Source organism: Neophocaena asiaeorientalis, unplaced genomic scaffold, assembly GCF_003031525.2.
Source record: "Neophocaena asiaeorientalis asiaeorientalis breed wild unplaced genomic scaffold, Neophocaena_asiaeorientalis_V1.1 scaffold197, whole genome shotgun sequence".
NCBI classification, from domain to species: domain Eukaryota; kingdom Metazoa; phylum Chordata; class Mammalia; order Artiodactyla; family Phocoenidae; genus Neophocaena; species Neophocaena asiaeorientalis.
The window spans coordinates 5598417-5620194 of record NW_020174703.1 but is presented as its reverse complement, the minus strand read 5'-3'; the positions used below and the strand labels follow the sequence as shown (position 1 = coordinate 5620194).

The 21778-nt window shown below is 42.7% G+C and overlaps 1 protein-coding gene across 1 annotated transcript in view; it reads right to left on the bottom strand.

Moving 5' to 3' along the window:
* Positions 1-1023: 1023 nt before the first annotated feature.
* Positions 1024-21778, bottom strand: part of NIT2 (nitrilase family member 2) — a 21201-nt gene continuing 446 nt past the window's right edge. The window contains 9 exon segments of the mRNA XM_024759290.1: positions 1024-2701; positions 3048-3103; positions 5755-5853; positions 7587-7665; positions 8762-8836; positions 9543-9636; positions 13965-14053; positions 15844-15964; positions 17502-17620. Coding sequence (XP_024615058.1) covers positions 2610-2701; positions 3048-3103; positions 5755-5853; positions 7587-7665; positions 8762-8836; positions 9543-9636; positions 13965-14053; positions 15844-15964; positions 17502-17620 — 824 coding nt within the window. The 3' untranslated portion in view covers positions 1024-2609.

Below are 21778 nucleotides of genomic sequence, written 5' to 3'. Positions count from 1 at the left end.
ATGAATGGATAAAGATGTAATAAATATACACAATGCAATATTAGCCATAAAAAAGAATGAAGTAATTAATGGCATTTGCAGCAACGTCGATGGACCTAGAGATTATCATACTAAGTGAAGTCAGCCAAAGACAAATATCATATGATATCACTTATATGTGGAATCTAAAAAACATGATACAAATGAACTTACAAAACAGAAACAGACTCACAGAAAACAAACTTATGGTTACCAAAAGGGAAAGGTGGGGGTGGGGAGGGATAAATTAGGAAGTTGGGATTAACATATACACACTGCCATATATAAAAGACAATCAACAAGGACCTACTATTTAGCACAAGGAACTCTACTCAATACTCTGTAATCTACATGGGAAAAGAATCTGAAAAAGAATAGTTATATGTATGTATATGTATAACTGAATCACTTTGCTGTACACCTGAAACTAACACAACATTGTAAATCAACTATACCCCAATATAAAATAAAAATTAAAAAATAAAATAAAATGGGTCATAGACCTAAATTCATGACAAACTTTATTTAAAAAAAGCAATTAATTGGCCTTCATGAAAATTTAAAACTTTTACTTTTTAAATAATACGTTTAAGAAAATGAAGACTGGGCTTCCCTGGTGGCGCAGTGGTTGAGAGTCCGCCTGCCGATGCAGGGGACACGGGTTCGTGTCCCGGTCTGGGAAGATCCTACATGCCGCGGAGCGGCTGGGCCCATGAGCCATGGTGGCTGAGTCTGCGCGTCCGGAGCCTGTGCTCCGCAACGGGAGAGGCCACGACAGTGAGAGGCCCGCGTACCGCCAAAAAAGAAAAAAGAAAAAGCTATAATAACATTACATGCATATTAAAATCGTTACAATTTAAAAAGCTCATCATACCAAGTGCTGATGAGGATGTGGAGCACCTAGGACTCTGACAGACTGCTAAGTAAAATGGCACTGGCAGTGAAATACATGTAAGACTCCACCATTCCACTCCTAGACATTACTCAAGAGAAATGAACAACATGTACAAAATGTAGCTAGCAGCTTTATTTCTAATAGCCCAAAACTGGAAACAATTCAAAAGTCTATCAACAGGTAAATGGATAAATTCCAGTACATCCATACAATGGACTACTAACTCAATAAAAAAGGAATGAATTACTGAAGCACACACACGGATGAATCTCCAAATAATTATGGTGAGTGAAAGAAGACACAAAAAACTATAGTATGATTCTACTTTTGGGTAATTCTGGAAAATTCAAACTAATCTGTAGTGACAAAGCTGATCAGTGTTTGCCTGAGGATGTGAGGAGTAGCCAGAGAGATTATAAAAGAGCACAAAGAAGCTTTTAGGTGTGGTGGGTATATTCATTATCTTGATTGAAGTGGTTTCATGTATATACATGTCAAATTTTGCCAAATTATACACTTATTTTTAAAAAGTCATTTGCCTTTTTCACTGTACAACACCGTATACAGCGCTGGTTAAACTGCACATGATAATGTCATCATTCTTATAGATAATGGGATGCGTGTTCGTGTATTCTTTTGTTTTAAATTTTATTTTCCAGTATGGCAAATATCTCTATATATGTAAACAGTGGTGTGCTAGAGTAGAATTGCACCGGCTCACAAGAGCCAATCGAGCACATTATTCCCAGCTCTGTGTTTAGAGGTGTTACGCTGATAGCTTGAATTTGGCAGTAAGTACACCATGGAAATTGGCAAATGCTACTATAAAATCGACTTCTTCTCAGACAGCTGGTCATTAAACATTTACCAACCTACCACTAGCTATAACATACATAAATCTCAATGGAATTCTTAATTTTTAATTATGTAAAAGGATTCTGAAAACCACTAGGCTAAAAATTTACCTTTATCAAGCTAGAAGTGTTACTAGGGAGAAAAGAAAAAAGAAAAAGAGACACTCACCCCTATCAAGAAAATCTTTTGCAGAGACTCACACTTTAGTTACCTTGACCAAATTATGCTACTGCCATTCTCCTAGGGGGCTCATTATTGAAACAATGTTTCCCCTAAAACTAAGGGGGTCTTAAATAGTTAGCTCCTTCCTGAATTTGAAGAGCCCAAAGGCTGCTAGGAAAGGTGCTGCCATCTCCTCTAGCCAACACCAAGGATCCATCACCTTGCTTTCCATAGCTACTTACAGACCAAAAATGTAACTTTAAGGTACTGCTCAAAGAACAAGTTTTCTACATAATGGATTCCAACTCCAACAATCAGGAGAGGTTCATGACACAGATATATTCATACCTGCTCAATCAACCATTAAGGATACCAAGATCTGATACTTTTACTAATTGCTTTGAGATAACTTGAATATGGAAGACTTACAGCCAGCCATCCCCTTGCCTTCTGCTCGTCTATGCCAGCCTGAGTCCTTTTTGACTATTTAATGTGGTGTGGAGAATACCAGCATCAGTTGATGCTCCACCATCTCAACAGAGAGCTTCCCTATCCAGGAAGGGAAAAGGCTGAAATTAAAAAAAAACAAAAAAGAATCTCCATTAAAGAATTCAGAAGGGAGTTGATTATGTTGTAGAAACATATCTTCCTGTTTCATGACACGTTGGAAACATAAACATTAGGGCTTTTTCGCCTCCACTGCATAGAGGTCTGAGCGCTTCTGGCTAAAAATGGGGATTTGCTGGCGTATTTCAGCCAACTTCTTCAGGTCTGCAAAAACAGAAAAGTGCACTATTAGTAAGATGTAATTCCCTACCGACCGACGGGAATTTCTTCCCCAAACACTATAAAAACAACCAGAGCCTCAGCAAGTAATTTGCTCACAGGCCTTTTCTGGAGGCCCAGACAGCCTGTCAATGCCCCTGTATTCATTTCAAACCAAACCAAGAAAACTCAGGCTGAGATACAGCCCCGGGGCTTGGCCAGAGAACCAAGGATAAATGAGGAGGGTGGGGCATAAAGGAGCCCCTCCAGGTGACAGGGTTGCACAGCTATGGAATCTGGCCTCAGAGAAAGGGGACACCAGAGACCTAAACTGTGCCAGAGCTAATCTTACCTATGTCTGAATACACGATCATTTCTTCAGTGCCAGCTTTGACGAGGACCTCCCCCCTGAAAAAGATTCAGGGGAAGAATGAGTGGATTCTCTGATGTTTGCTGATATTCAGGGTCTCTCTGTTTTTCCTCCCCATCTCACAGGCCAAAGGGGAAGGAATCTGAGATTTAAAACAAGAAGGTAGGGGCATAAATTCCTGTTCTACCATTGAAGTAGCCGTGTGGCCTTGTGGCAAGTCATCTGGAATCTCCATTTCCTAATCCATAAAGTGGAAATATGAGCTCTGTGAGGACTTGGTGAGAAAATTATGGAGTGTATTTTGTAACCCACAAACTGCTAGGGAATGGTGATTATTCTAAAATGTGATGGAAGAAATTTTCACATAATGAGGTATGGGGAAGTCATTCTGGCTTATACATCATTTAACTTAAACTTTATTTTAACTGGAACAGCCTGCCTTGTGGCCTATCACACATACATTGTACATCTGCTTTAACTATTAAAGAAAAGGGTGCACTGTCCAGAAGGAAAGAATGTTCGTTCTGAAGATGGAAATAAATGCCTCCCTTCCTGAGACATCAATGCTAATACTCTTTCTATATAAGGCTCCCTTCCCAAGCACCAAGGCCATACCACTTGCTGTATACGTGCTGATCTTTTTTTTTTTGAAATCTTGAAAGAATGTACACCTGTTGTGTTTGACATTCCTTGTTCTGACAAGATATAAAACTGGGCCGCAAACCATGCTTCTTCAGAATAGTTCCTCAGAGCTATGTGAGAGGCTGTCTCAAAGGCTACAGCCCTCAGTTTGGCTTGGATAAAACTCTTTTCTATTCCTATTATAGATTATTTGTTATTTCTGTCGACGGATGTAAACATCTGGGAATAGAGACACCTATAACCAACAGGAAGCTCCATCTGTCCCCTCGTGAGTACATTCAAGACCCCTTTACAAGGGTAGTCTGGCTCTGTTTCTTCACATCTCCCAAGGCTGCTACCCAACCATGCGGATGGTGAGACTAGGCCTGGGCAGGGCCCAGATCTGCCTGGATCTCTGTTTTCATGCCTGTGATCCCTGGATCCCTATGTTAATGGCTTTCAGGGTTTGAGGGAAAGGTTTCAACCTATGGGGCCTGGGTAGAAATGCCCTGGCAGGAACCCCACACTGGAAACAGCAACACTCCATAAATCTGAGGAAAAGCTGATTTGGAAAACTCTTTCCAGTGCTGAGGCTCTTGGCCCAAAACAGAGCTTCAGAAACATATCTGTGAAATGAAATTTCTCCAAAGCACAAAACAAAGTAATCTGATACAACAAACAATCTGACATAATAATTGGTTCCATCTACCAGATGGCCAAAAATTTTTGGCACAATGAGCTACAAACACCATCATTAATGCCATTTAACTGAATCCTTTTCTAGTCTCTTCTATTTCTTCCCCATTTGCCCTGGCATTCAAAGATCTCTATGTTAACCCCAGGCGCCTATACCAACGCTGATATAAGCCAGAGGGCTCCCAAACCGAACGGGGGGGATTCTAAAAAGGAAGAAATAAAGGTAAATCTTATACAACTACTTTGTGTCAGAGCAGCCAGCCTGATCAGTAACAGAGTTCATTAGGAGAACCAGCTGGGGAGCAGAGCTGCCCAAAAGGTCAGGAAGCTGATCACTAACATCTGCAGAGGAACTTGAGTCAAGTTTAATTCTGAAGCCAACTCAATCCTTCCAGTCTTTCAATGCCTCCCAAATCCTAGCATGCAAGAGGCCCACTGGGACTCTTGCTGGTCACATCTTCTAAGGCCTTCCCTACCACACACTTTAATCTGTGGGTCCTGTAAAGTCAGCAGAGAGAAACTTTAGGAACCCCACAGTGACGTTTAAGCCTTTGCAGCCTTGTTACTGGTATATTTATCCTGAAATTGTAGAAATACATATCTGTGTGTGTGCTTGTGTGTCTGTAATCATACAGACATACGAGAAGTAGTATGGAATAAATCTCAGTTCTGAATTCAAAAGTCTTGGATCCAAACACCAGTTCTAGCCACTTTATCCTGTAAACTTCAAGTCTACCATCTATAAACTGGGCTAAATAAAGATAAGTCCCTGAGAGTTCACAGTGAGATAATGTGTGTGAAAGTACTATGTAAACTATACAAATGCCAGTAAGATATGTCTGTTAACATATGTATATGTATCTGGGCAGACTTCCATGCTGGTTTCGCTAAGTAATAAAATGCTTTTCCCTCTCACAGAGGACAAGTTCACAGCTCCCCTTAATTCATCCCATCCTCCACTCTCCTCTAATCATTATGCAGGGAGCAAATCCTCAACCTGCAACTCATTCCTGCCCTAGGACCATTGACCCAGTCTAAATTTTAACCAAAAGCCAAGAGTTTGGGAGCCTCTTTTACTAAAACCACCCACCCGTGACTGCTGCCTTGTTTCCAAGTTTGCTTGACATTAAAAGTCACTTAGAAACTCAGAAGAGGGCTGAGGCCAAGCACTCAGTCAGGAGAGCAGGACCGTTTCTCTCTCACATGGTTTTCAAGTGGAAGCTTCTCTCACTGAGAGACCTGGAGACCTGGCAGGCATGTGGGGAGATGGGAGTGGAGGGAGGGGCGGGACCAGGCAGGAATCAGACAACCCACTTGCCCAAGTGCCATCTCCCAAGCTCCTCGTGAGCCTGTCCCTGTGTAGCCAACTCACCAAGGACTCACAATGGTGCTGTGTCCCCAGGCAACATAGGAGGCTTTGTCATCCCGGGCAGGAGATGCCGTGGCCACGTACACCTGATTATCAACAGCGCTGTAGTTAATGGACAGAAAAGAGGTAAATTATACAGTGATTACATAGATCTGTGACTTTTTATCCTAAGTGTACAGATCCTTCTTTCAACAACTAGAATAGGACAGGCTGGCTCAGATGTGGAAGAAACATCCAAAGCCACAGGACCCTCTCTTCAAAAAAGATCTTATTGCATAAGCCAGTTCTCAACTAGAGCAATTCTGCCCACCAGGGGACATGTGCCAGTGTCTGGAGACATTTTTGACTGTCACGACTAAGGGACTGCTATTGGCATCTAGTGGGTAGAGGCCAGGGGTGCTGCTAAACACCCTGCGATGCACAGGCAGCCCCCACACCAAAGAGTCATCCAGCCCAAGACGTCAGTGCTGCCAAAGCCGAGGAGCCCCGGCCTGAGCCAACCTGTAACGTGTAAAGAGCAGAGCTTCTCTGGTTAATGCAGTCAAGGTGGCCAGAGAGAACGGACTGGCCTTGCTCTGGGACAACACACCTTGCAGGGCTGCAGGGCCCTTCCATGCCAATGTGACAGCCCCATTGTCTCAAATTAGGCAAGAATTTCGGGTGGCAGCCCGGGTGCACCAAAGCCACCTGACCCAGAGCCCTCTGGGCTCAATCAACAGATTCATGCCAGACCATCCCAGTCTCTCCCAGGCTTTTCTTCCTTTCAACAAGGCATTTATTAATACTCATGGGTATCACGTACCCCTACCCCGCCTTCCATCACACAACCAGCCAAACACTTCTACATCCCCTTCCAATAAAAATTACCATCATCTCCAGACATGAGCTAGTGGCTACCCCTGGGCGGAGAGAAGAGAGTACTGACTGGGAAGGAGCAAAAGGGAGCATTGCAAGGCACTAGAAATGTTCAAGATGTTGATCTTGGTCATAGGTGAATACATATGTAAAAAATTACTAACCTGTAAACTTAAAACTAGTACACTTTTCTGTAAGTATATAACACCTCACTTTAAAAATCTTTTAATGAAAAAAACTGTCATCTCTGACCAGCATTTGTTTTGCAGAGCACTTTACACAGTCACACTCCTTTCCCCTTCCATGTTACACGCACCTCTGCCATCTGCCCTTCACCACTCCTCAGCCTCAGGGGACCAGGGAAACAGCAACTGTGACATGCACAACATAGCTGTGCAACGCTCAGGACTCAGAGGTTAGAAGAGCGAGAACTTATGACGAATTTCTTGGCAGAGTGCCAAGACTAGCAGGACACTATGGAGGATGGAGTAGGATAAACACCCAATCTGAGCAGCACAGGGTCCACGGAGTGCAGACCACAAGTCTCTCCCTAGGGCTGTCAGGCTAAAATAACCCCTGCCTTTTCCTTGGCTTCGGACACATACATTCCGTGGGTCTCCAATTCTCTGTAAAAGTTGCTGGCAACTGTATCAGAGACACCAATCCATGCCTGAACACAGAAGAATGAAATTACTGCCCACCTGATGCAGTGAATGCTCTTCGAAATGCAAAAATCACAGTCCCCAAAATCCATGAGACTGGTGCTGTGGCTTCTGAGGAGAAGGTGCCCTACACTAGAAGCCCTCCTTCTGGACTGGAAGATGAAAAGAGTCACCTTTTTCAACTGCATTTGGATGCCGGGGCATTCTGAGTCAGAGGCAGCATTCCATACGGGGAAGGTTGGTGCTTCCACCAAACTGGAAATGTTCCCACAAAGAAACACTGAGACTCCTGAAGGTGTGCTTGAGATGCTTTCTTACCGGCCTCGCTGAAGCAACTCCCAGTGGGCTGGTCCGGTGGTCAAATTAAAAGCTCCAGGATATACCAACAGCTGGCAGCCTTGGGGAGAGAAAGGCCAAAGAAGAGCAGATGCAGGTAGACACCCAACCACACTAGCCCCTCCCCCTATTCCTTACCCATCAGGGACCAAACTCAAACTTCCCCAAGCATAAAAAGATTCAGCCAAGTCAGACAGGGTCAGCAGCATTAAGTATGGCTCTAAATTCCTCTAGACACACACACACAAAACACATACACACAAGAAAAGTGGTATTGACAACCAAAACCACAACATGTGACTTTGCTTTAAAAAAGTGGAGAACCTGTCATTCGAATTCCTCTCAGCGTCATGTGGTCAGCTCCCATGGCCAAGGACCATGTTCTGTGATGCTTGTCAGTTGAAACGAGGGGCAGAGTAGGGCTCTACTACTTATTGCTAAGACTCAACTGAGACTGCCAACCCAGAGCCCTTGTGCCTCCACCTTCTGCTGAGCAGGGAGTCAAACCGTTTGCACCCACTTCACTTTCACCGACAGATAAATTGGAATCAGAGTATCTTTGGCAGTCTAGTAGGTATGCTAATATTTGTTGAGTACCATATGAGGAATTCTGTAAGTCCTCTCTCCTTAATCTTCACACTGTTCCTGTGGAGATGCATATTTTTCCAGAGATTAAGTAATTTACCCAAAGTATTGTGCCAGTTAAGGGGAAGAGTTGGAACCAGAACCCAAATCTTCTGCTCTGACTTGGTGCTTCTCCAGGATGGTAGCATGCTGCTCTGGACCAAAATGTCACTGACTACATTTCAACCACCCAACATCTAGGACTAGCAAGTGGTGAAAGCCACGTGCACGCAGACCATTTCCACTGGGCCCCGAGTGACTCTTTCCAAACACAGTAGCAGGAAGGGCTCAAAGGGTAGAGCAGAGGTTTAGTTTAGGAGTATGGCTCCTCCCTCAGCTATGCGGCGTGTTCAATTACAACCCCCAAAAAACCATACTGTCCATACGCAGGAGAAGTCTGAGAATTCATATGGAGGTAGAGAAATTAAGACCTCTCCTCCAGGTTTTCTGACCAAGGGTTCCCTCTACCCACAAAGACCAGCCCAAATTAAACCTCCAAGCATTTACACAACATAACTGTAGTGCTGCCTTACCTCTCTGTGCATAGATTTGTGCCAGCTCTGCAAAGCGGATGTCGTAGCAGATGCCCAGGCCCACTCTGCAGTAAGCTGTTTTCCAAACAGAAAATATACAAACAAAAAGTTAAGCCCCTGCCTCATGGTGCAGCAGGGGAAAGCCTCCAAGATCTAATGATCACAAAACACTGACGGGAATACATTCATGCAGGGCCCATGGGTGGAGAAAATGTATAAGCTTATTCCTGCCTGGACCTCACCTTTCAGGCCCACTCTGCAGTAAGCTGTTTTCCAAACAGAAAATATACAAACAAAAAGTTAAGCCCCTGCCTCATGGTGCAGCAGGGGAAAGCCTCCAAGATCTAATGATCACAAAACACTGACAGGAATACATTCATGCAGGGCCCATGATGGAGAAAATGTATAAGCTTATTCCTGCCTGGACCTCACCTCGTGAAGACATCATTTACAACAGCAAAGCAGAGATGAGAAACTCGTTCTAACTGAATGCTTCTTATATAAGTGGGAAGTGTTCAATCGTGGCCTAATGGGTACAGGCCGGAAGCTATCATACTAATAAAAGGCTGTGACCAAACGGAAGAGCAAAACCATGTCAAACCCTCAGTTCTCCATCCAGCCCCGCCTTTCTAGATCTCTGACCATTCTCTGCCCTTCTCACTTCTGGCCTTTCAGTCAGGTTTTGTAAAGAGGTTGGGAAGGGAGAGAAGTGAAAAACATAGGACTACCTGATCCTTTTCTACAGGGACTGCTAAAAGAGGTGAATTTATCTGGTACGTACGAGTATCAAATGTGGAGAAACTATCACCAGGACTCAAGGTTTTAGATTCTTGAAATGTGATTTTCCCAGGAACATCAATGTCAAACAGATGGAGCTGCATCACAAATAATGGATTCGGTTACCTCTTTTCTGCAGGGTTCATGACAGTAATAACACACATCTTTCCCTGGCCAGCAATGGGGGTGTTCTAAGATCAACTGTACAAACAGCACCCCCAATCTGCCCACAGCCCACCCCACAGGCTGACTGACATCATATCAAAATAACTTCTAACACAGGGAACCGGAAAAATGATGCTGTAGGTCTTAGACCCTTGTTTCCTTAGTGGTGTGCAAATCAACATCTAGATTTCTTATGGAAAGCAATTAATGTGCAGCTTTTTTACTCAATGTAAATGCTAAATGAAGACTTCTCAGCATCAGAATCAAACTGATACACTGGCAGAAGAGGTGGAGAGTGGGTGAGCAATCACAAATAGGTAAAATTTGCAAACCCAATGCAGCAATATATTAAAAAGAAACACATCACTTCCAACTTGGACTCATTCAAGGAAAGCCAATGTGATTTAACATTAAAAAACCAATCAATGTGATTTACCACATGAACAAAACAAAGGGGAAGAGTCATATGATCATCCTAAGACGTGCATAATGAGCATCTGGTAAACTTCTCCGTCCATTCTTATGTAAAAAACGGAACAGAAAAACTCTTCTAGGAAGGGAACCTCCTTCATCTGATAAAGAATATCTGCAAAAAAAAAAATCTAAGGAAACATCATATTTAATGGTGAAACATTAAAACCCTTCTCCTATTGAGATCAAGAACAAGGTAAGGACACCTGCTATTCAACACTGTACCAGAGGTCCTAACCAAAGCAACAAGGCAAAGGAAAGGAATAAAAAGGATAAAGATTAGAAAGAAAAAATTAAAAGCCATTATTCTCAGATGATATATTTGTATACCTAAGAAATGTCAAAGGAAATATACAGATGAATTATTAGAATGAATAAGTTTACACAAGGGTACTATATACAAGGTCAGTATTTTAAAAATTAGTTCTACTTCTGTACACTAGCAAGAAACAGAAAATGAAAGGGCATCAAGAAATACCAATTAGGAATAAATCTAGTAAATGATATACAAGACTATACCCAAAAAACTATTTAAAAACTTTGAGAGAACTTAAAGAAAGCCTAAGTAAATGGAGAGAGATATATATCATATTCATGGCCTGGAAAACTCAATTCTGAAAACAAGCACTTTAAAGAGTTGGGTTAATAGCTCAATGCTGGGACTTCCCTGGTGGCTCAGTGGTTAAGAAGCCACCTGCCAATGCAGAGGACACAGGTTTGAGCCCTGGTCCAGGAAGATCCCAGGTGCCGCAGAGCAACTAAGCCCATGCACCACAACTACTGAGCACCCCCTTATATTGAGACTGTGACAATATAAGTTCAATCGCCACAACTACTGAAACCCACACACCTAGAGCCCGTGCTCCGCAACAAGAGGAGCCATTGCGACGAGAAGCCTGCACAACGCAACGAAGAGTAAACCCCACGCTCCGCAACTAGAGAAAGACTGCATGGCAACGAAGACCCAACACAGCCAAAAAATTAATTAATTAATTAAAAAGAAATATACTTAACTTAAAAAAAAAAGAAACATAGCTCAATGCTGGGTCCTCTTCCACTAATGGCAGAGTGGCTCTTATCAGACCAGCTTTCTCACAGATAACTATGAACTCTGGACAAAATAAAACACACAACTACTTAAAAGCACTTGAGAATAATCAAAATCAGGCAGAAACAGAAGAGAAGTCAACACTTGGAAGAAGGGACTAGTGCTGTGTGAGTTTCCCATTTGTTTACAGCTTTTAGTTGGAGGCAAGGCCCCAGCTGTTGCTAGGAGTGGTGGTGACAACTACACACAATCATACCAGCTGAGGAACCAGAGAATAGTTTCATGGCAGGTGGAAAGTGAGGGGGAAATGCTGAAAAGGAGAAAGCCAAAGAACAGCCCTAAATTTTACATATAAAATCTGTCCAAATCTCTGACTAACCAATGAACTAAACATGTGTGGGGCAAACTCCAAGCAGCCCAGCTAAATAAAGCTAAACAACTTTACAGTAGAACAGAGCAGCTGAAGTCGCTACCCACCTCACAAAGGAAAAAGAGTTTGGTGTTTGAGTATGCCCAAATTAACTACTTGCTAAAATAAAAAATTCAACACTTTTCAGGGGAATGTAATAGAAGTTAGAATCTCAACAACATATAATCCAATATACAATCCTAATTACTAGATACACAAAGATATTACCCAAAGTCTTAAAGAAAAAGCAGCAATGGAGCAGACCCCAGTAAGACCCAGATGTGATAATTATCAAAGACTTTAAAGCAGCTATTGAAACTAAGCTCAAGAGAGTAAAGAAAAATAAGCTCTTAATGCATAAACGAACAGAAAATACAGTAGGGAATAAAAGCTATGAAAAAGAATGAAATGAAAATTTTAGAACTGAAAAATTCAACATCTGAATTTTTTAAAAATTCCACTGGATTGATTTACAGGAGAGTGGAGATTACAGAAGAAAGACTCAGTGAATCTGAAGATGGGTCAATGGAAAATGCCCAATCGGAAGAAGACAGAGATAAAGCATTGAAAAACAAAAATAAAAAACAGAGCCTTGGTGACCTGGTTTGGTGAACAGTATCAAAACTGGAATCCCATAAGAAGAGAATGGGACAGAAAAATACTTAACAAAATAATGCCCCCAAGTTTCCCAAATACAGTGAAAGACTTAAATTTTACAGATTCAAGAAACACAACGCAGGACAAATACAAAGAAAACCGTATCTAGGAATATAAGAGTCAAAATAGTGAGAACGAAAGATTATGAAAAGACCTTGAAGGCAGGTAGAGAAAAACATGAATTGCATGCAGAAGAACAATAGTAATTATCACTAACTTCACATCGGGGGTGAAAAAGAGGCTGGAAGATAACTGAGTAATAACATCTTTCAAACTTCTGAGGAAAAAAAGAAAACTGTCAACCCAGAATGCTATTCCACCAAAAATCTTAATTTTAAGAATAAAGGCGGGACTTCCCTGGTGGTCCAGTTGTTAAGAATCCACCTTCCAATGCAGGGGACGCGGGTTTGACCCCCGGTCGGGGAAATAAAATCCCACATGCTGTGGGGCAACTAATCCCCGTGCACTCTAGAGCCTGCACGCCACAACTAGAGAGGAGCCTGCGCGCCACAACGAAAGATGCCGCAACGAAGATCCCATATGCTGCAACTAAGACCCGACGCAGCCAAATAAATATTTTAAAAAAAAGAATAAAGGCAAAGTAAAGGTATATTCATAAATAAAAACTAAGATAATTCATAGCTAGCAGAGCCTCACTACAAAAATGCTAAAGGAGGTCTTTTTGTTTGAAGATAAACATACCAGACAGAACTAAGATCTTCAGGAAGAAAAGAAAAACACTAGAAATGGTATTTGGGTAAACACAAAATATTTCTCTCTTAATTTCTTTAAAATACACATGACTACTTAAATTAAAAATTAGTGTTTTGTGGGATTCATAATGTATATAGATGCAATATGTATGAAAACCATACCATAAAGAAATGACCTATACAATTGCAAGATTCTTAAATTTCACATGAAGAAATACATTATTAACTAAGTAGACTGTGACAATATAAGCGTGTATATTGTCACAGGGCAACAACTTAGGGAAAAAAAAGCAAACTACTACTCAACCCAAAAGAATGCAGGAAAGAGGAACAAAGGGAAAAAATAATTAAATGTCTATCTGCTTAAAATCCAACCATATCAATAATTACATTAAATATAAATAGAGTAATCACTCCAGTTAAAAGGCAAAGATTGTCAGAATGAAAAAAAAGCAAGACCCAACTACATGCTGTCTGCAAGAGAAGCATTTTAAATATAAAGAGACATATAGACTGAAAATAAAAGATTAGTAAAAGATGTACCATACAAGCAGTAAGTATAAGAAGGCTAGAGTGGCTATAGTAATATCAGAACTAAACCTCAAGACAAAGAGTACTACAATGAAAAAGAAAAAAGACATATAATGATAAAAGAATCAACTTACCAAGAAGACTTAACAATCCTAAATGTATATGCATGCACTTCTACTGCAAAGATGTCTGCTCTCCCCAAAGTTGGATCACTGTATGTTCAATACCATCCTAATCAAAATTCCTGTAGGTTTTTCCTTGGCTGAAATCGATAGGCTGAGCCTACAATTTATATCAAAATGCCAACAGCCAAGAATAGCCACCTGTGCCAACTAATCAAATGCCTGATGTGTGTACCACATGATAAGAGTTACTGGGAACTTCAAAGCAAACTCTCAGGAGGCAATGAGACTTGCCACATTCTCTACTTACCTTTCTGTGCTTTACCAGTAAAGTTCCATCGGGCCCAAACACGGCACAGGTATTATATAATTTCCCAGCATCCTCTTCAGGAATGGAACCTTTCATTGAGAGGAGAAACACACAGACACAGAAAACACTCTGAATAAAGCATTCTTTTATGATAACAGGACAAAGGCTTGATAAAATTTACTATCTTCTTGGGTCCAACAATAAAGTTTACTATCTTCTAAGGGTTATTTAATCATGTTTTTTTCTTCTTGAATATGATTTTTCAGAGACCGACTTCAGAGTGTAGGTGAAATATAATTAGGTTAGATGCCAAAGAAAGGTTTCAAAAATAACCAAACTGTTTCTGAATTCAGCTTTGATCTTGAGCAACACTTCATCTGAAGCATTGGTGCAACACGGGGAATTCACTGTTGCTCAACTTAAATTCACCAGGTCCTGCAACATAACTGTATCCAAAAAGGTCTTGAGGTGGGAATGTAAGCCAGTCTTTCCATCACTGAATATGGTTCCTGCAATTCTATCTCTTCTTGCTTTGCCTTCTTTTCTCCTCCTCTTATTCATTTCTAATTCTTACTATATGATAATAGAGAAATAATTTTGTTTGCTATATTAAACAGAGTTTTATTGTATTTTTATTTAAACAAATAGAACACTTTTATATGGTTCCTGCAATTCTATCTCTTCTTGCTTTGCCTTCTTTTCTCCTCCTCTTATTCATTTCTAATTCTTACTATATGATAATAGAGAAATAATTTTGTTTGCTATATTAAACAGTTTTATTGTATTTTTATTTAAACAAATAGAACACTTCATTTAAACAAAACCACATAAATAAAGCTACTTTTTTAAAATTGAAGTATACTTGATTTACAATATTATACTAGTTTCAGGTATACAACATTGTGATTCAATGTATTTTTTTAGATTTTACTCCATTTAAAGTTATTACAAAATACTGGCTCTATTTATCCGTGCTGCACAATATATCCTTGTTGCTTATTTATTTTATACATAGTAGCTTATATCTCATAATCCTCCATCCTTATATTCCCCCTCCCCCCTTCCCTCTCCCCACTGGTAACCACTAGTTTGTTCTCTCTGTGAGTCTGTTTCCATTTTGTTATATACATTCCTTTGTTTTCTTTTTTTAGATTCCACATGTAAATGACAGCATTCAGTATTTGTCTTTCTCTGTCTGACTTAATTCACTAAGCCTAATACTCTAAGCTACCTTTGATGTATGCGGCCTCTTTATGGGAAAAAAAATAATCTTAACACTATATTAATGAAAGACATTCAGATATGGTTTCTCTTTCCACCTGCCCCTGTACTTCCAACTCCTTCTCCAGAGAAGATCATCATCAGTTTGGTGTGTGTCCTTCTACAGTATTTACTATGTCTTACATACATAAATACATATAAAAATATACAACCTTCTTTTGTGTGGGGCATTCATCTGTATGGAAGTACCTGTTCATTTCATATTAAACTTGCTCTTTTTCCACTGAACAGTGTGTCTCAAAGATCCTTCCGCATTCCTAAATACAGATCTACCTCATTCTTTTTTTTTTTTTGTGGTACGTGGGCCTCTCACTGTTGTGGCCTCTCCTGTTGCGAAGCACAGGCTCTGGACGCACAGGCTCAGCGGCCATGGCTCACGGGCCTGGCTGCTCCGTGGCATGTGGGATCTTCCCGGACAGGGGCATGAACCCATGTCCCCTGCATTGGCAGGCGGACCCTCAGCCACTGCGGCACCAGGGAAGCCCCTACCTCATTCTTTTTGATAGCTAATTTGTATTCCATGATTTAAATGTAACAACAAAAGTTACTCAGATGTTTTTAATGTTTAGGCCATTATACCTTGAGGGTAGGAAGTTACCTCCAATGACATATATGCTGCACTTCTTTGCTACTTCAGAAAGCTTCTGTGTGGAGTCACCAGGAATTTTCTCTGCATATTCAGGAAAATATTCCGTACCATATGGAGAATTAAAGCATTCCTAGAATAATGTTGGAAGAGAAAAAGGGGAAAAAAACACCCAACTCACTTTAAAGTTCTGCTGTAAAAAGACATAGCTCTCAAAGGGGTAAAACACAGCTGATAAGAAAAACATGGACACCTCAGGGCTAAAGAGCCTGTGGACACAGACAGGACTCGGCCCCTGACTCAGGTGGGGCTGGAGGAGACAAGTCAGCGTGCTGTCCCAGATCCTGGTCACCTTGGCAAAAGACCACACTTGCCCCTCCCTGAGTTCGCAGGAGAACTACGCCTTCCCAGCCTTGGGCACCCAGGCCCCACTACCACTGGGCTTACTCATAGGACTTTGGGTGTTAGGATGACTCCATAGTCTCAGTACTATATTATTAACTATGTAAAGTAATAAAGCCTGTGCTTTTTAAAAATACAGAAGCTTTGAAAGCTACAGGGGTTAGGGTGTTTCCTCATGTATAAAATGATCTATTTCTAAGCTCCCTTCCAGCACTATCATTCTGATCCTGCAAAATCTCTCACTCCCCTGAATATGTCCCAACAGCTCTGTGATAAAAGAAAAGCAAAACTACTAGATTTCGACTCTAGTTCATTCATTTCGCATTTACTGAGATTGCCTGTGCACCAGGCACTGTGCTAGGAAACTCAAGGCCGAGGATCACCAACTTGTACAAAACACGTGTTAGGTAGAGGGGAATTCAAGTGCTTTCACTCCTGGCCTTTAGACTCTTTTACCCCTAGCAACTTAAACCAACAAGAACCCGTTATCAGGTGCAAGTACAGGTGAGTCCCATGGTGCAAAATTAAGATCTCGAGCTCCCTTGTTGAAGATTCCTACTCACTGGCCACGCTGTAATGGCCTGGAGCCTAAAATAAAATACAAGGTAGCCCTGAAAATTCTCCAGGGTTTGCAAACGGCTGCCTCCTCCCCACAGTGGGGTAGTGGGTGGTCGGGAATAGTTCTCCCACTGACCCCAGCAGGCCTCTGCCAGTAGATGCATGTCCTGACACGTGCAGGACCTTCTCTGGGGCTGACCCTGTATTTGCTGACAAACAAATGTGGTGCAATCTTCAGCTGATTCTGTTCTAAAAGAGATGACGTAGGAGACAGATGCAGAGTCCTACTGGCTTACCACACTTTGGAAGATACCACAGACTTCCTAAATGTCTCTAACAATTTTCAGTTTTCAACAATTTTTTTAAATGCTGGAAGCTTAGCGCTAAAATCAATAGCTGGTCCTGTAAAGACTTAAGTACACAAGGAAAGAAGGTAAATATCTGAGGCACTGAGTATTTTAGCTTTAGGTCCCTCAGCCTACTAGGCTTCTGAACCGAGCAAGTGACCTAAAGTTAAAAACCTGTAAGCATGCTGGCACATCCTATCACAAAGACTCTTGCTAGGGTCATCTTCCAGACAAACATGGGACAATCCTGGGGCCCCAAAGGACCTTGCTGGACCCCAGGACACAGAAGGACAACCAGAGCTAGCGGACATTATTCTGCTGGGACAACAGTCCCCAGAAAGGGGTGGCTGCCTCCATACTTACTGGCAGAGAAACTATTTTGGCTCCCTGCTTTGCTGCCTCCCAGATAAGGCCACAGGCTCGAGTGAGGTTATCTGATTTGACAGAAGAAACTTGAAGCTGGATGAGGGCCAAGCGGAAAGCTGAGGATGAAGATAAAAGAAAACAGCTGTCAGAAGATCTGACTGCTGAATCACATAGAGCAGCATTTCTCAATGGAAGGTTAATTTTGCCCCCCAAGGCATCTGGCAATGTCTGGAGACATTGTTGATGGTCACAGCTAATGCAGTACTACTGGCATCTAGTGGGCAGAGGTCAGGGACACTGCCAAACATGCCATAACGCACAGGACAGTCCCTGACAACAAAGAATTATCCAGTCCTAAATGTCAATAACGCTGAGGTTGAGCAACCCTGAGACAGAGCCACATCCGTGGGCAAAGCCCATTCCAGGCACAAGAATCTGAAGTGAAGCAGGCAGGGCCAGCTTCTGCCTTACAAGTGAGAACATGGCTTGAAGAAAGAAGACTAGGTCCTTATGTGACCTCCAGCCTCCAGTCTATCCCCAGTCCAGATGCTGGGCACCTCCCAGCGTAGCAGGTGAAATCCCTTTGGAAGTCTCTGCTCCACCGTGAGTTGGGGCAGCAGGCCCATGGGAAGCGGACATGCCTGTCTCGAAGTCCCCGTCACCAGCTGGGACACAGTGCACTGGTCCAGCTGCAGGTAGAGGGGGAGCCTGGCAACCAGTGGGCTGCACATGTGCCTAGTCACAGGGCAGGGCCCCTGGGCAGGTCTGCACTCACCGCATGAACATTCCCGTGCCCAAAGGAGCACAACGTTAAGTAGCAAATGGAAAATACCATGAGAGGTTGAGAGAAACACTGTGCAAGGAAAACCCAACAGCGTTTTTTCCTGCTCCCTGAACAAACGGCTCCACATTTTCACTGGAGACTCAGTCCCACATATTATGTGGCCAGCTCTGCCAAGAGGACCTGCTGTCAGCCTTGGGGCAAGCAGGTCAGTGGCTCCTCCAGGCTTACTCCTTCCTTGAGGTAGTAGCCACACCCTACATTTGCTTTTCCTATAGAGTTCTCTTTTAGCTCTTACAGTAATCACCTTTTACTGGTTAATAGTCCTTTATATGAATTCTTTTCCTGTTCAAGTGACTGGTGTGGTTTCCGAGTGCTGCCTGGACCCTGATTGACAGTTTTTCCTTATGGTCTGACGAAAGGCTACATTAAAGGTTCCAAACCATGTCGTAACCCACAAAGTTTTGCAAAACTTCAGGAATTATCAGTAATGGCCTGGCCTCGCTTCCCTACCTGGCTTCTGCTGTGGAGTCTGAAATCCCACCAATAGTGACTTCTCTCTCTGGGTCTCTCCTGTAGCTGTAAAAACATCCCCAGAGAGGCAACATTGACAGACCCTAGCCTTTGATGAAGGCCTGTTTGGCTCATGGTTAACCCCAAAAGTAAGAAAACTCAGATGTTCCATTCCTTGGTTTCTCCTAAATATTCTGAGAGGAACTAAATTTAACCCGGAATGCAGTTCGTCAAATAGTTTCAAAGACTGGATGGAAACCAAACAGGAAACAAAAGCTGGGATAATTACTTTGGGGCAAACAGCCTGAGCTGTCACTAAAACATCACAGACCAACTAAAGGTCTCCACTATAACTTAGAAGCTGGGTTTGTCTCTGCTTCTGAAGGAGGTTAAGATGAAGTCCACCATGGTTCTGTTGATGGCTTCCTTTCTCGCCCATCACACCCAGAAAGGCAGCTGTCCTGCACCAGGCTTGGGACTGCCCGACATGCTGCAAAGCACCCGCTCCACGCTGAAGCCGGACAATTCCACCACTGGGGAGTTCCCTGAGGCCAAGGACGAGATACTAGTCACTTCATCTCCTCAGCAGTAAAATGAAACTACCTTTCATTGTCAGGTCCCTGGCTATACTAATATTCATTGTATTCTAAAAATTAAGGACTTACCAAGGGGAGCAAAGGATAAAATATCTTAACTGAAGGGACCAACATGGAAACAGCAGAAGGAACAAGCAGGTCCTTTACTCATGGAAGCATCTGTGAGGTATCATTAACAGTATCTTGTAGATGAGGAAACAAGAAGCTTGCAGAGGGAAAGCTGCACGAAGCCAGTCAACAAAGTGAGTGGCACAGCCAGAAGCAAGCCAAAATCTGGACTGTAGACAGAATGACTACCTTGTTTGTTTTTGGGTGGGTGGGGCTGAGGTCATGTAACTTGAAAACATTCCTCAAGGGAGTCAGATCAACACCACTCTCAACCCCACCAAGAACCACAGCTCTCAAGTCCATCAGCCTCTTCTGAAAGAGACAGTCACACTCAGAGGGAGGTGTGTAAAAGGGCTTTTTTTTTTTTCTTTTTTGACTGCGTTGGGTCTTCTTTGCTGTGCACAGGTTTTCTCTAGTTGCAGTGAGCGGGGTCTTCTCTCGTTGCGGAGCACGGACTCTAGGCAAGGGGGCTTCAGTAGTTGTGGCGCACGGGCTTAGCTGATCCGCAGCATGTGGGATCTTCCTGGACCAGGGATCAAATCTGTGTCCCCTGCAATGGCAGGTGGATTCTTAACCACTGCGCCACCAGGCAAGTCCCTAAAAGGACTTCTATACCTTGATCCTGAGGGTTCATTCAGCCACCAACTTGCACTGCGCTCCAGGAGGTTGAAATGAAAAACAGAGAGCACTTCCACAAACCTTACCATCTTGAGGGAGCCTCACTAGCCCTTGGTAGGAACAGTTTATGTCCATTTTTTTTAAGGGTTTCAAAATAACATTTATTTCTTAAAAATGTCCATTTTAAAGGACAGGAAACTGAGGTCCAGAGAGATCAAATGACTTGTTGACATGGGCTGAGCCAAGGCTGTAATAATCCCGGTCTCCAGACTTTGAGCCTAGAGCACTCCACTGCCTCATGTAAAAGAATCAGGCAAAGACCTGGGAACAAACACAGCTAGAAACTCATCCCTGGGGCTGATCCAGAATGGGGATGTGTAAGTAACATGTAGTACCTAACCTGAAAGCTCAACGTCCAGGTGCAGAAAAAACTTGCCCAGTTTTTTTTTTTCCCCAAGAGAAGTGGGCATTCTGCAATGGGTGTGAGGGGGGCTCACTGTGGAGCAAATTAATCAGTCCTCTTACCACAAAAGCACAAATCAAAGAAAACAGGTGCTTCATTTTCACCTGACAGGGCTCAAATTACAAATAATCTGGGTTGGTGCCTTTGCAAAACTCACGTTCAAAACTAAATCAAACTACCACTGGCATTTTTCACAGAACTAGAACAAAAAATTTCACAATTTGTATGGAAACACAAAAGACCCCAAATAGCCAAAGCAATCTTGAGAATGAAAAACAGAGCTGGAAGAATCAGGCTCCCTGACTTCAGACTATACTACAAAGCTACAGTAATCAAGACAGTATGGTACTGGCACAGAAACAGAAAGATAGATCAATGGAACAGGATATAAAGCCCAGAGATAAACCCACGCACATATGGTCACCTTATCTCTGATAAAGGAGGCAGGAACGTACAGTGGAGAAAGGACAGCCTCTTCAATAAGTGGTGCTGGGAAAACTGGACAGGTACATGTAAAAGTATGAGATTAGATCACTCCCTAACACCATACACAAAAATAAGCTCAAAATGGATTAAAGACTTAAATGTAAGGCCAGAAACTATGAAACTCTTAGAGGAAAACATAGGCAGAACACTCTATTGGAGATCAGCTCCGTGCTTTGTGACCACCTAGAGGGGTGGGATAGGGAGGGTGGGAGGGAGGGAGACGCAAGAGGGACGAGATATGGGAACATATGTATGTGTATAACTGATTCACTTTGTTATAAAGCAGAAACTAACACACCACTGTAAAGCAATTTTACTCCAATAAAGATGTAAAAAAAACCTCAATCTGAAACCTAGCAACAGTCTCCAAGAATCCCACGGGACAAAGTTTCACATTTGAAGAAGCATCATAATTACTGAAAGTGCAGTCTTCGGGTCGCTGAGCGGGGGTAGCGGTGAAAAACAGGCAAGACCACAGGGAGGGTGCGGAAGTGGCATTTTAAATAAGCACCTGCCCCCGCCCCTTCCCGCGCAGGTGAATCTGGAGTAGGGGCGCCCGGAACGCACCTGGAATCTCTGCCTTCCGTTTCACACAAGCCCAGTGGGACGCAAGGCGAGGGCCCTTCCGGCACGCAGGCCCAACGCTCCCGCGGCCCCTCCGGCCCTCCCGGAAGCCCGGAATCCCCGTGTGCGCCGCGCTGTGCTCCGC